The 12,311-nt window shown below is 66.3% G+C and overlaps 1 protein-coding gene across 1 annotated transcript; it reads left to right on the forward strand.

Annotated features, from left to right (window-relative positions):
• Positions 1–245: 245 nt before the first annotated feature.
• Positions 246–10,776, forward strand: IHH (Indian hedgehog signaling molecule; the record flags this gene model as incomplete). Its single annotated transcript, XM_082312156.1, has 3 exons — positions 246–548; positions 6,713–6,974; positions 10,115–10,776. The coding sequence occupies 3 exons, from the start codon at positions 246–248 to the stop codon at positions 10,774–10,776; spliced, it is 1,227 nt and encodes a 408-aa protein (XP_082168282.1).
• Positions 10,777–12,311: the final 1,535 nt, after the last annotated feature.

Consider the following 12,311-nt stretch of genomic DNA (forward strand, 5'->3'; position numbering starts at 1 on the left):
CACGGCAGCTCAGAGCGGGCCGACACCGGCCCGCCGCACCGGGCAGCCGGAGCGCACCCGCGCCGAGCAGCCGCCGCTCCCCGCCGCCGCCGCCACCGCCGGCACCGGCACCGGCACCGGCACCTGCCCTCCGGCTGCGCGCCGCATGGGGAGCCCCGGGGCGGGCGGCGGGAGCGGCGGCCGAGCCTAGCGGGGCCCCCGGAGCCGCCGGTCCCCCGGGCCGCCCCGGGGCCGCCGGGCGCGCCATGAAGCCGGCGCGGCTGCTGCTGCTGCTGAGCGGGTGCGCGCTGCTGCTGGCGCCGGCCGTGCGCGGCTGCGGGCCGGGCAGGGTGGTGGGCAGCCGCCGCCGCCCGCCCCGCAAGCTCATCCCGCTCGCCTACAAGCAGTTCAGCCCCAACGTCCCCGAGAAGACGCTGGGGGCCAGCGGCCGCTACGAGGGCAAGATCGCGCGTAACTCGGAGCGCTTCAAGGAGCTCACGCCCAACTACAACCCCGACATCATCTTCAAGGACGAGGAGAACACCGGCGCCGACCGGCTCATGACCCAGGTACGGCCCCGCCGCCGCCCGCTTCTCCGCTCCGCGCCGGGCACCTGCGGGCACCGGGGCTGTCGGGGAGCGCCCTGCGCCCCGCTCTCCTGGGGCAGCGCGGGCAGCAGCGGGGGAACCGGCGCTGCGGCTTCCCCGTCCTGCCCCGGGCATCCCGGCGCCCGGCCCGGGCTGCCGGCTGCGCAGCGCCGGCATCTCCCTTCGCCGGGCGCTGCAAAGCTCCGTCCCTTCGGCTGGGCTGGGCGCGTCGGACGCCGAGCGGGCAGGACGCTGCGCCTTGCTACGGCAGCACCCTGCTCCCGGAGCCGGCGGCGCGCTGCCCCGCAAGCCGGCAGCACCCCGTCCCCCGACGTGGCAGCAGCCTGCCCGCCGCCCCTCGGAGCCTGTGGCACCCATGCCTGCTGCACCCCGAGGTGTGCCCTTGTGCCTCCCGAGCTGGCAGCACCCTGCCCTGCTGTCCCCCAACCCATGTCCCGCTGTCCCCCGAGCTGGCAGCACCCTGCCCTGCTGTCCCCCAACCCATGTCCCGCTGTCCCCCGAGCTGGCAGCACCCTGCCCTGCTGTCCCCCAACCCATGTCCCACTGTCCCCCGAGTTGGCAGCACCCTGGCCTGCTTCCCCCCAACCCGTGTCCCCCGAGCTGGCAGCACCCTGCCCTGGTGCCCCCCGAGCCATGCCACGCTGCTCCCGATCTGGCAGCGTTCTGCCAAACCGCCCCCGAGCCGGCAGTGCTGCGCCGTGCTGTTCCCCCATCGGGCAGCACCCTGCCCCGCTGCACCCATCCTGCCCTCACCCCTCTCCTCTGCCTCCCGGCTGGCAGAGCAGGCAGCCTGCCTGTTGGAGCTGAGGGACAGAGCAGACCCTGGGGTGCTGGCAGGGAGGGGAGCGGGCAGAGCCACAAGCTGGGCTCCAGGAGCGCCCTTGCTGACCTTGTCCCCACTCCGTCGCCGAAACCCTGTGCTGTGTCTCAGTGCCCCCTCTTCCTGTGTGTCTCGGGTGGGATGATGAAGGATGCCCGACGGGGGCTGCCCTCAGCTTGCTGCACTCGGGGACGGGGACAACCTGTTATTGCAAATGCCCTGTTGCGGTCAGCTTGCAAGTGCCCTGGGCCAGCGGGAAGGAGGGGTGGGGGGGACAGAGGACGGCAGCGGAGGAGGGGGTGATGCTGGACGAAGGTTACTCTGTGTTTTAATATTGCCAGGAGAATGCCTGAGGGTTTCAGGAATGCAGATAAGGAGCCGCACGGCCTTGCTAAGAAACCTGGCCACCAGCCTCAGCACTGGGTTACAGCCCGAGCGAGCTCCCAGGAGAGGCAGGGGGGAGCTGGGGCTGCCCCGCTGACCGCTGCACCCCCCGGGCTGGGGCTGGCGGGTGGGTGAGCATGGATGGCCGTGGCGGCAGGCGCTGAGCAGGGCTCTGGCCATGGTCTCTGGACAAGGTGTTGGTAACAACAGGATAAGTGGCTTGGGTGCTGGCTTGACAGCTCTGCAACCCCGTGTGCCCCGGGGGCAGGTCCCTGAGAGCAGGGGCCATGGTCCAGGCTGGTTCTCAGGCTGGGGACTGCAGCAAAGGGACCGAGACCCCCTGCAAGGCAGCGCCAAGCTTGGGGAGTTGCACAAGTTGTGGTTGCTGGTCAGTGGAGCCCTGGGGCTGGGCTGGAGCCTGCATCCCCTGGGGAACAGCCTTAGGGACACTGAGGAAGCGGTGAGCTCCGCTGGTCCGTGCATCGGGGAAGCGGGTGACATCGTATTGCTTGAGTTGGAGGCAAGAGAGTGCTTCTGGCTGTGTTTGCTCTTGACAGTGCTCCCACTGCCTTCCCTAACCCAGCCAGTGCCCCCTGGCACCCCTGGGAGAGGGAGGACTCTGTGTCCCACCTGCCAGCCCCACACTTCCCGCTGTCCTGCTGCGTTGCTGGCAGGGTACCTGGAAGCCCCCTGGTCTTCTTGGGGTGCCCAAATGAGAGCTCTTACCCCAGCAGGGTCCCTGGCCACTGCATGTCCATGAGCAGATGGGTACCATGGTGCCCTGGGCAGCTCTGCGGGGAATTGTCCCCATTGCTGTGGAGGTGGCGTGACTTCTGGTAGCTCGCTGCTATCCCACTGCCCTCTGAGCTTGTCCTGTGGCGCCTGGCTGTGGGAGATGTCCCCAGATGTGGGAGCTCTGGCTCTGGCACCGTGCACTGTGTTGCTATGGGTTGGGAAAGGCCATTGACCCAACTCCTTGTCCCTTCCCCCAGTGCACTGGCTTTTACTGCTGTTGACTCACTTCAAACCTGTTTTCTTTCCCCAAGTCCAAGGGTCTGGGTGTCCCAGGCAGCCGGAAGATGCCGCCTGCTTGGGGGGGTGGGTAGTGCTGCTCTCTGCCCGCCTTTCCTTTATCGTTTCATCTTCCTCAAGAATTCCAGTGTGTTTGCTCTCACTGGTCCCACTCGGAGGTGCTGAGATAAGGCTGGAGGCAGAGCCCGCCTCACCTCTCCCCAGCAGCCTGGCCCAGGAATGTCCCGGGCCCCCTGCCCCCATGGAGTCCCAACCCCAAGCCTCTCCCTGCCCCAGCCGTCATCCCTTGCAGCCACTGTTGGCCCAACTGGCATGGAGACCATCCTTGCAGTGGTGAGGAATTGCTCATGGAGACCTTGGGACAGGACTCTTGGCTTCTTTTGGGAAAAACCTCACCTGGGAGGGTGATGCTAGTGGGACCCCTCTTCTCCTGGGCAGCCTCTGGGCATGGAGGTAGCTATGGCCAAACATGCTCCATCCACAGCCCCTGTGCTGAGGCTCTGGTCACACTTGAGTGTCCTGCGTACCTCTTCTGAGATGGCCCTGGGGCCCCTGCTGGCTGTGCCCCGTCTTGGAGCTGTGCCCTTCCTTCCAGACCTGCTGTCTCCCCAAAAAGCGTTTGGCTTCCCCCACAGGACATGGTCCTGTCCCCAGTCTGGGCATGAGAAGGGAGATGCCAATGTTGGTCAGCGGGGGGAACACCTCTGCTCAGCCCAGCCCAGCATCCCCAGGGTCTCCACCATGATGTGCATGGGACAGCATGGAGCCACCCAGCTCAGCGTGGTGGCACGGGGCCCTATCCTGCATGTGGTCTGGGGGTGCCCAGTAACCTGCGCCACTACAGGGACAAGCTCTGCCCCCAACACAAATTGTCACTACCCGCCTTCCCCCCAAACCGTGCTATATGCCTATAAGCTATGTTGCATGGGTTTCAGCCTCCCGGCTGGGCACTAGAACAGCGCTGGGGCTGGTAAGCCGTGGCCAGGGCTCAGTGCCACATTGTTAAGCTTGGACTTCCCACTCCAGCCTGGCCCATGGTGGCATTTCCACGTCTTTGCTGTCACCTTGCAAGACCTTGTGTTCACCCCCAGGCAGGAGGGGGACCATGCCACACAGGCAGCATGGTCACCCTGGTCCCCAAGGGTGCTGTAGCCCCTCTGGGCTGTGCGTGGGGAGGAGATGGGCTCTCCCTGCAGCCCCTGGCAAGCACAGAGCCTGCGGACAGCCCATGCCCATGGGTTTCTTGGTCCCTGCCTACCTGTCTGTGCAGGCAGCAGAGCCCCTGGGCAGGCAGTTCCCATCTCTACCTGCTCCCTGCCTATCTGTGCCCGCTCCCTGCTGACCATGTCTGCTCCCTGCCCGTTGCTGCCTGCTCCTTGCCCATCCCCGGCCACCTCTGGCTGTTGTGGTCTTCTCCCTGCCTCCTGTGCCTGCTCCCTGCTGATCTCCACCTGCCTGCCCTTGCCTATCACTGCCTGCTCCCTGCTTATCATTGCTCATCCCTGCCTGCTCGCTCCTCGTAGTTGCCTGTTCCCTGCCCATCCATGCCTGCTCCTTGCCCGCCGGTGCCTGCTCTCCCCGCGTTAGTACCTGCTCGCCGACCCTCCCTGCCTGTCCCTGTCCATTGGTACCTGCTCCCTGCCCGTCGCTGCCTGCTCCCTGCCCGCCGGTACCTGCTCCTTGCCTGTCCCTGCCCGTGCTCTGACACCTGCTGGCCACCAAAGGCACAGGCAGAGCCGCCCGTCTCGGCAGCCCGGGGCCAGGGTGCTCCGGCGCCCTGCCTGCCGCTGTGTGCCCAGCTGGGCGGGCAGGCAGCTGGGTGCTGCCCCGGGCAGGGCAGGGAGAGGTGGGACCCTTGGGCTGGGGCTGTGCTGGCAGAGGCACATGCAGGGGACAAGGCGGCCCAGGGGGGTCTTGCTAGGAAAAGGTGCCCCTGCCCCAGGGACTGGTGGCAGGCGGTGTCCCCGGCATGGGGACAGGGGTTGGAGGGTCTCGGTGTTTGTGTGCGGGCAGGGTGCCCCTGGAGGACAGAAGGGCTGGCAGTGAGGGCAGGAGGGGTGCCCAGAGCGGGGTGCTGGCATGGGAGCGGCAAGGGGATGCCTGGAGTGATGGCTGGGGGATGCAGGGGGGCATCGGGGCGTCCCTGCCTGCCTCCAGCCCCGAACCCCCTTGCTGCCCTTCTCTGTGGGGTCCCCATGGGGCCAGGGACCTTGGGAGCTGCTTGTGCCATGTGCCAAATGGCACCATGGTGGTGTTGTACGGGGACAAAAGTCGCTCCCCTCCCTCCTCCTCCTCCCCTCACCTGGCAACTGTTTGTCCAACACCTTCCTGGCTTATCTCCCCACACCCAGGGAGCCGTGGGACGAGGGCAGAGGTGCTCCCTCGCCCCATGCGGGGCAAAGGCCTGCCTGGCACTGACTTTCGCGGGACCTGGACCCTGCCAAGTGCAAGCGGGTTTCCCCAAGAGCAGCAGCGCCCACCTCCCCTGGATGGGAGCATGTGCTTGGGGGTGGGGTGAGGGCCCACGTTTTTGGGGGAAAGCTCCCTGCGGAAGCAGTGCTGGGGCATTTCGGAGCACAGCGGTGTAGCCAGCATCGGGTTTTATAGCCCTGGCTCATGCCTGCCGTGACTGTGTCTCACAACCCACGGCATCCCGTGGTGGGGAGTTCCAGTGCTGAGCTGGGCATCATGCAAAAACGTCCCCCATGGTGGCCAGTTTTTAGGCTGCTGCCCAGTCGTTTCATTTAATGCTTCCCAGGACTGGCCTCATGCATGACCATGAATGCTCTGTCCTTCACCCTGATTTTATAGTGCTCTCTGGGACCCCCCAGCATCTCTTTTCCAGGCTGCACAGTCCTTGTCCATTCACCTGGTTTTGTGTATGAGCTCCCGTATTGCTTTTCCTACACCTTTTGTAGCTCTCCTCCATCCCTTTTGGAGCAGGGGAAGGCACCAGAAGTGAGGGCTGTACTTTTGCAAGCCGAGCGCAACCCTGAGATGCAGCTGTGGTTGGGGGAAGCGGCCAGTGCAGGGCAAAGCCGGGAGGGCTGCGGCGCAGGCGTTTGGGGCTGGCATCCCTCTGCTTGCTGGGGAGGACCACGGCAGGGAGGGACAAGGCAGGGCAGTTGCTTTGCTTGTGTGACCTCTGTGGCCGCCAGGTCTGGGGCTTTTGGGATCTGCTGCTGTTCCTCAGCCCTGGCTTTTCAGCCCTTGTGGTGCGGAGAGGTGGAGGGGGCTTCACCCCACATCCTTTGTGCTCCAGCACAAGAGAGCTCTTAGGCAGGTTTGGCGTTTCCTACCTGAGCAGAGGCTGGATGAAGCTGTGAGGCTGCCCAGTGCTGTGTCCTTGTGCCTCAGGACTTGAGGAGTGATACCAAGCAGAACTGTGCTGAGGACTGGGCAGGTTGTTTCATTTGTGCCTGGGGACAGTGCTGGGGATCCTGGGGGATCCTCCCAGCCAGGAGGCAGCAGGGTCTCAGCTCCTGCATCCTCCGCCGGTCAGCTGGGAGCTCCTGGGGCAGTGCTAGCACAGGGCAGATGCCCTGCGAGCAGTGTTTCACGCCAGCCTGGGCTGTGCTGCCCAGCAGGCTCTCCAATGAGCCAGGAATTGGGGGAGAGATGGAGGAGGAGATGGGTACCCTGTTGGGGTGCACACCCTTGGGAAATGCTGTGTCAAATGGTGGGGTTTCGGGTACTGCGGGGAGTCTGGAGGGCATGGGCTGGACAAGGTACCTCACGTTCTCAGATCTTCCTCTGCTGGACCAGCCCCCAAAGGGCCTGAGGACCCAGAGAGGCTTCGTGGAAGCATGGTGGGATACAACCTGCCAACCAGGCAGCTAACCCACCCCATCCAAAAAGCTTTTACTGACTCTGCCCCTCTGCCCTGCAGCGCTGCAAGGACCGCTTGAACTCCCTGGCCATCTCCGTCATGAATCAGTGGCCGGGGGTGAAGCTGCGGGTGACGGAGGGCTGGGACGAGGACGGGCACCACTCAGAGGAGTCACTGCATTACGAGGGCCGAGCTGTGGACATCACGACCTCGGACCGGGACCGCAACAAGTACGGCATGCTGGCTCGCCTGGCCGTGGAGGCTGGCTTCGACTGGGTCTACTACGAGTCCAAGGCACACATCCACTGCTCCGTCAAGTCAGGTAAGGAGGGCAGTGAGCGGGGCCGGGGGCCAGGCCCCCTGTTGCAGTGTGCCCAGGGGGCCTGGCTGGGTGGGGTGCTCCCGGGGGGGGTGCTGGCTCTTGCAGCCGGATTTCCCTAGCTGGGGCAGACAGTCAGGTAGGGAGTGAATCACACACCCGTGGCCAGCAGTGCCATGGGCCAAATTCCCCATCTAGCTCCCATGGACCTGCATCCTGACCCACCCTCTCTAACCCCCTCTTTTTCCCACCCCACATCCCCTTCTTCCCCAACCTGTCCCCCCCAGTCTGCCCATCGCTTCTGTCTCCCCTGCCTCTGCCCTTGCCCTCCCGTAGTGCCCCGCTGCCCGTGCTCAGCCCCATCCAGCCCTGCCCTCCTCCACCGCTGCCGCAGCAGCATCCGTCCAGCCCTGGCTGGCCAAGGCTGGGGACAGGGACACTCAAGCAGGGACTGGCCAGGGTGCCCTGGGATCAGCTGGCTGCTGTGCAGCGTCTGCTGCGGAGGGGAGCAGAGCTGGGGGTGCTGGGGGCAGAGGGACCTGGACTGGAGTGCGGGGTGCTATCGTCGCTGGCGGTGCTCGCTTCCCCCCGTGCGGTGCAGTGAGGGGGGGGCGGCTGCTCTCCCGTGGCCGGGAGGGGATGGCGTGGGGTGCGAGGCCCCCCGCAGCCCGGGGAGGAGCTGCCCCGCCCGGGACGCCGCAGCCCCGGGCCCCGCCGTTCCCGCCGGCGCGGCCGCGCTGGCTGCGGGCGGCAGAGGGCAGCAGTGCCCCACGCACGGCACCGGCCACGCAGGGCCACGCTCGCCCCCGTGTCGCGACAGGCTGTGCGGCTCTGCCTGTGAGTGGGCTTGCGTGGGCGCGGAGGCAGCCTGGGCGGCTGCACGCACACCGGCACCGTGCCGGCACACGGCTGCCGTGCCGGAGACCCGTGCCTGCACCCAGGGCGCTTGCACACGCGTGCACACGCACAGGGAGAGGGCTGCGGCCGCACAGACGTGCGCACGCACCCGTGTGCCGCGCACCGTGCCGCAGGGGTGCCGGGGCTGGTACGCCGGCGCTGCCCCGCGTCTCTTGTCCCCGGGCTCGGCTCCCACCGCACTCTGCCTGTCCTACTGCCCTAGCCCGCGGTCAGCGGCCTGACACCCCCAGACGTCAGCCTGGTCCCCCGCGCTGACCCGCTCCCCCGTGCCGATGCCAGGACGGGCGCAACGCCAGCCAGTGATGGAGGTGGGGCGACCGCGCCGCAGAGAGGGAGCGACGCGCCCCCGAAGAAGAGGGACAAAGCGTGGGCGAAGGACTGGGGCTCCCACACCCCAGGGTGCCCTGTGGGGCTGGCCGGAGGAGTGGGGCCAGGCTCCGAAGCAAGGACCATGACCCCAGAGCCTTGGGGCTGGCCAGAGGAGTGGGGCTGTGCCCCTGGAGAAGGACAGAGGCTCTTGAATCCCGGGATGCTCCCCTGGACCGACCGAAGAGGGATGCCATGACCCGGGTAGCAGACTGGGGCCCCGAAGCCCTGGAGGGCTTCTGGAGGCTGGCCACAGCCCCCTTGCTCTGCAGTGGCTCCCCAGGGCTCTGGGCCCCCCATATTTATACCTGAGGCCACGGGGAGCCTGGGGGTGCATGGTGGAGGCTGTGGGGTGCATATCCTGACCCCCCCCAGAGCTGTGTACAGAGGGCAGCCGGGCTGCCTCTGCCTCTTAGTAAATGGCTTTTATTTTTGTACGGATGGCCGCGTGGCCTGTTGTATGTATTGCGTCTCCTCGGGTCCCCCGCTGCACCCGTACACCCCTCCATGCCCAGCAGCTGTGTCCCCCGCTTCTGCCAGGTGCCCCTCTCACCCTCCTGCCAGCCCCTCCCCACGGCTCTGCCGCCTGCCCGGGGATGCGGGGTGCAGGGTTTGGGACCTGGCCTTGGGGGCAGGCACGGGGCGGACACTGCACCTCATCTGAGCAATAAAAGGATTCTGTCCCAGAGATGGATGCCTCTCTTCATGGGCCTGGGGGCTGGGATTTGGCTCTGCTCACAGCTGGGGAGGGATGGGGGGCAGTGCCACCTGGGTGGGGACACTCAGGGATTAGATGAGGGAGCTGGGAGAGGGCCCTGAGGGGGGCTGGGAGCTGGAGGCTGGGACCGTACAGGGCCAGGAGCAGGACCCTAGATGAGAGCCCCCTGGCAGATGGTGGGAGGGCATCAAATAGACACTAAGATGGGGGCTGCTGGGGCTTAGGGGACCAGGGCTGCTGTGGGAGCTGAGCAGCGTTCCTTGGGAAGCCAGGGTTCCCCTGCTAAGTGCCAGGATGCGCCCCTGGTGACACTTGGTGACTTGCTGCAGCTTTTCATCTGGGGAGGGGTAGGACCGCTGTGCCACCATCCCAGGGGACAAGCCCCAGAGAGTTTGGGTGCTTTACCCTGTGACATTCGCTAGCGAAGCCCTGCCCAGGAGGCTGGTGGCTTTTGCCTGATGATGGCCACAGGCTGTGACATCTCCCTGCAGCTCAGAGAGAGGTTCAGCTGGCATCAGCAGTGCAGGGAGCACAGGGTGAGCAGGTGGGAGAAGGGAAAGTGGCTGCAGTGGGGGGTGGGGGGTGCTGCACTACTGGGGGGAGGGTGCTGCACCCTGTGCCGTTCCTTGTAGCATCCTCCCCAGCAGTACCCAGGCCCAGCGCTGCAGGGGATGGGGATGCTGTGGGTATGCCAAGTGCGACCGGGCACTCTGCTCCTCAGCCTGCTGCCGGCTCAGGGCTCTGCCTCCCCTCTTTCGAGCTCCAGGTGCCCCCTGGCTCTGTCTTGCTCATTTGGGCCTGTGGCTGTGCCCCGCTCCCCTGGCCAGGTGGGTTTCGGGACCTGGCTCTGCAGAGGAGTCCCAGTGCCCTGGCACCACAGCGGGGAGCAGGTTCTGCCATGCGTGGCTCGAGCCCCCAAGTGCCACCCCCAGTGACACAGTGGCTGGGGGAGCAGGCGCCCAAGGAGGCTGGATTGGTGGCTGGAGGTGTGTAGAGGACGTGCACGGAGGTGATGCCAGGGCAGGGTTATCCCTGGGTGGGCAAAGCCGGGCAGCCTGGGAGGGTCTCTGTGCGTCGTGGAAGGGTGGTGCTGGGGGTCTGGCAGACGGGTAACCCTCCTGTCCTCTCTCTCCCCACGCAGAGCACTCGGCCGCTGCGAAGACGGGGGGCTGCTTCCCCGGGCGGGCACTGGCAACGCTGGAGGACGGTGCCCGGACGCCGCTGTGGGCGCTGCGCCCAGGCCAGCGGGTGCTGGCGATGGACGGGGCAGGCAGGCCCACCTACAGCGACTTCTTGGCTTTCCTGGACAAGGAGCCTCGTGCCCTCACCTCCTTCCACGTCATCGAGACGCGGGAGCCGCCCCGGCGCCTGGCCCTGACGCCCACCCACCTGCTCTTTGTGGCCGAGAACGCCTCGGCACCCGCTGCCCGCTTCCGTCCCACCTTTGCCAGCCGCGTGCGCCCCGGACATTTCGTGCTGGTGGCGGCGGGGGGGGGCGGCTTGCAGCCCGCCGAGGTGGTGGGGGTGCGGAACCGGAGGGACGTGGGAGCCTACGCCCCGCTGACGCGCCACGGGACGCTGGTGGTGGACGGCATGGTGGCCTCGTGCTTCGCCCTCGTGCAGGAACAACATCTGGCGCAGCTGGCCTTCTGGCCGCTCCGGCTCTACCACAGCCTGGTGGGGTGGCCAGGGGCGCAGGGGGACGGCGTGCACTGGTACTCGGGGCTGCTCTACCGCCTGGGCAGGCTGCTCCTGCCCCCCGACAGCTTCCACCCACTGGGGGTACCCCGGGCGGAGAGCTGAGGGTGCGCCCGGGCCATGGCCGGCACTGCTGGTGGAGGTGGTGGCTGCGGGGCGGCTCACCAGGGGCCAGCACCCCCTCCCAAAGCTGAGTGCCCGTGGGGAGCTGCCTCCAGCCCTGCCTGCTCGGGGCACAGCCACCTCCTGGTTGGGGGGCACTGGGGCTCCCCGGTGTGCCTCCTCCATGCCCATGGCCCCCTCCTCACCCCCTGTTCCTGGAGGCAGGGGGGAGGCACGAAGGGTCCCCCCTCGGACATGGGGGTGCCCCCGGCTGGATCCACATGCTGCTATTTGTGTGTGTGCGTGATGTGCGTGTGCGTGTGCAGAATTAGCTAACGATGGAGGTCTGATAGACAAGGGGGAGCGGGAAGAGGAGAGAGCCCCTGGCTGCAGGCTGCTCCCATGGGGCTCCCAGCCTGCCTGAACCCGGCAGGGAGGCTTTGGGAGAGGGACCCCAGGGCCCTTTGCTGGGCAGGCTGAGCGGGAGGGCGGGCGATGCCATTCCCACCCCTGGGACGTGGCAACTGGGAGGAGGGTGACCCAGGTACTGGCGCTGTGCCTTGCCCTTAGCCCTGACTGTGAGTGCAGGGGGGCACCCAAAACCAGCCCCTGTATGCCTGGGGTGCCCAAGCACAGGCAGGGCTGGAGGGGCTGGCACAGCTCTGGCACAAGACCCCTGACTTGGTGACACGAGTGCTGCTGGAGTGAGAGACTGGGGAGCGGGACCCCAAGCTCTGCCCAAAGCCAGCGCCATAGCCACCTGGCTGGGCATGCCCGTGGGGACGCTGTGACAGCACAGGGGGGCTCTGGCTGGCAAGAGGGGGCTGCAGAGGCAGGCCTGCAGGCAGGAGGGTGCGAGTGCCAGCCAGGCACGGGCATGCACTGGTGGGAGCAGGGGTGGGGAGAGCCGGGGCTGCAGCCCCAGCCTGCTGGAGCCAGGGGAAGGAAAGCAGCTGGGGAGAAAGCGCTCCTTTCCTTGCTTCCCTGGCATCCCGCCCTGAGCTGGCACAGACCAAAGCCATGCCTTTCCCACCCCAAAGCTAAAAAATCTCCCCAAGCTCCAGACCCTGCCTGGCCTGACCTCCCCGACCCCCCAGCACCCCAAACCCTCAGGGTAACTCATTGCTGCTCACCCGCTCCCAGGACCTGGGGGCAGTCCCATCAAAGCTACAGCGACGGTCCCCCCTCCAAAATCCTAGCTAGAGCCTCAGCCTCCCCTGGCTCCACATTAGAGGAGGTGAGGGGGCTGGGGGAGGCTGACCCGCGTCCCCCCTGCAGCATCACGCGTCTTTATTTATTTATCTGCTCTTTGTATGTACCGTAGATGGGAGGCAGTGTGGGCGCGTGCAGGGTGAGACGGGAGTGGGCAGGGGGGAAAGCTGTTTGGTTGGGGGGGGTGATTTTTTTTTTTTTTAAACAAAAAGCAGAAATTATTTAAAGATTATTTTAAAGCACAGTTTTTATGGTAATTGTTGTCCAGGGCAAAGTGAGAGAGCGTGAGCGCGGCTGATGGCAGGTGTATTTTTGTCTCTTCACTG

This window comes from Platalea leucorodia, assembly GCF_965183815.1.
Source record: "Platalea leucorodia genome assembly, chromosome: 5".
Lineage (NCBI taxonomy): Eukaryota > Metazoa > Chordata > Aves > Pelecaniformes > Threskiornithidae > Platalea > Platalea leucorodia.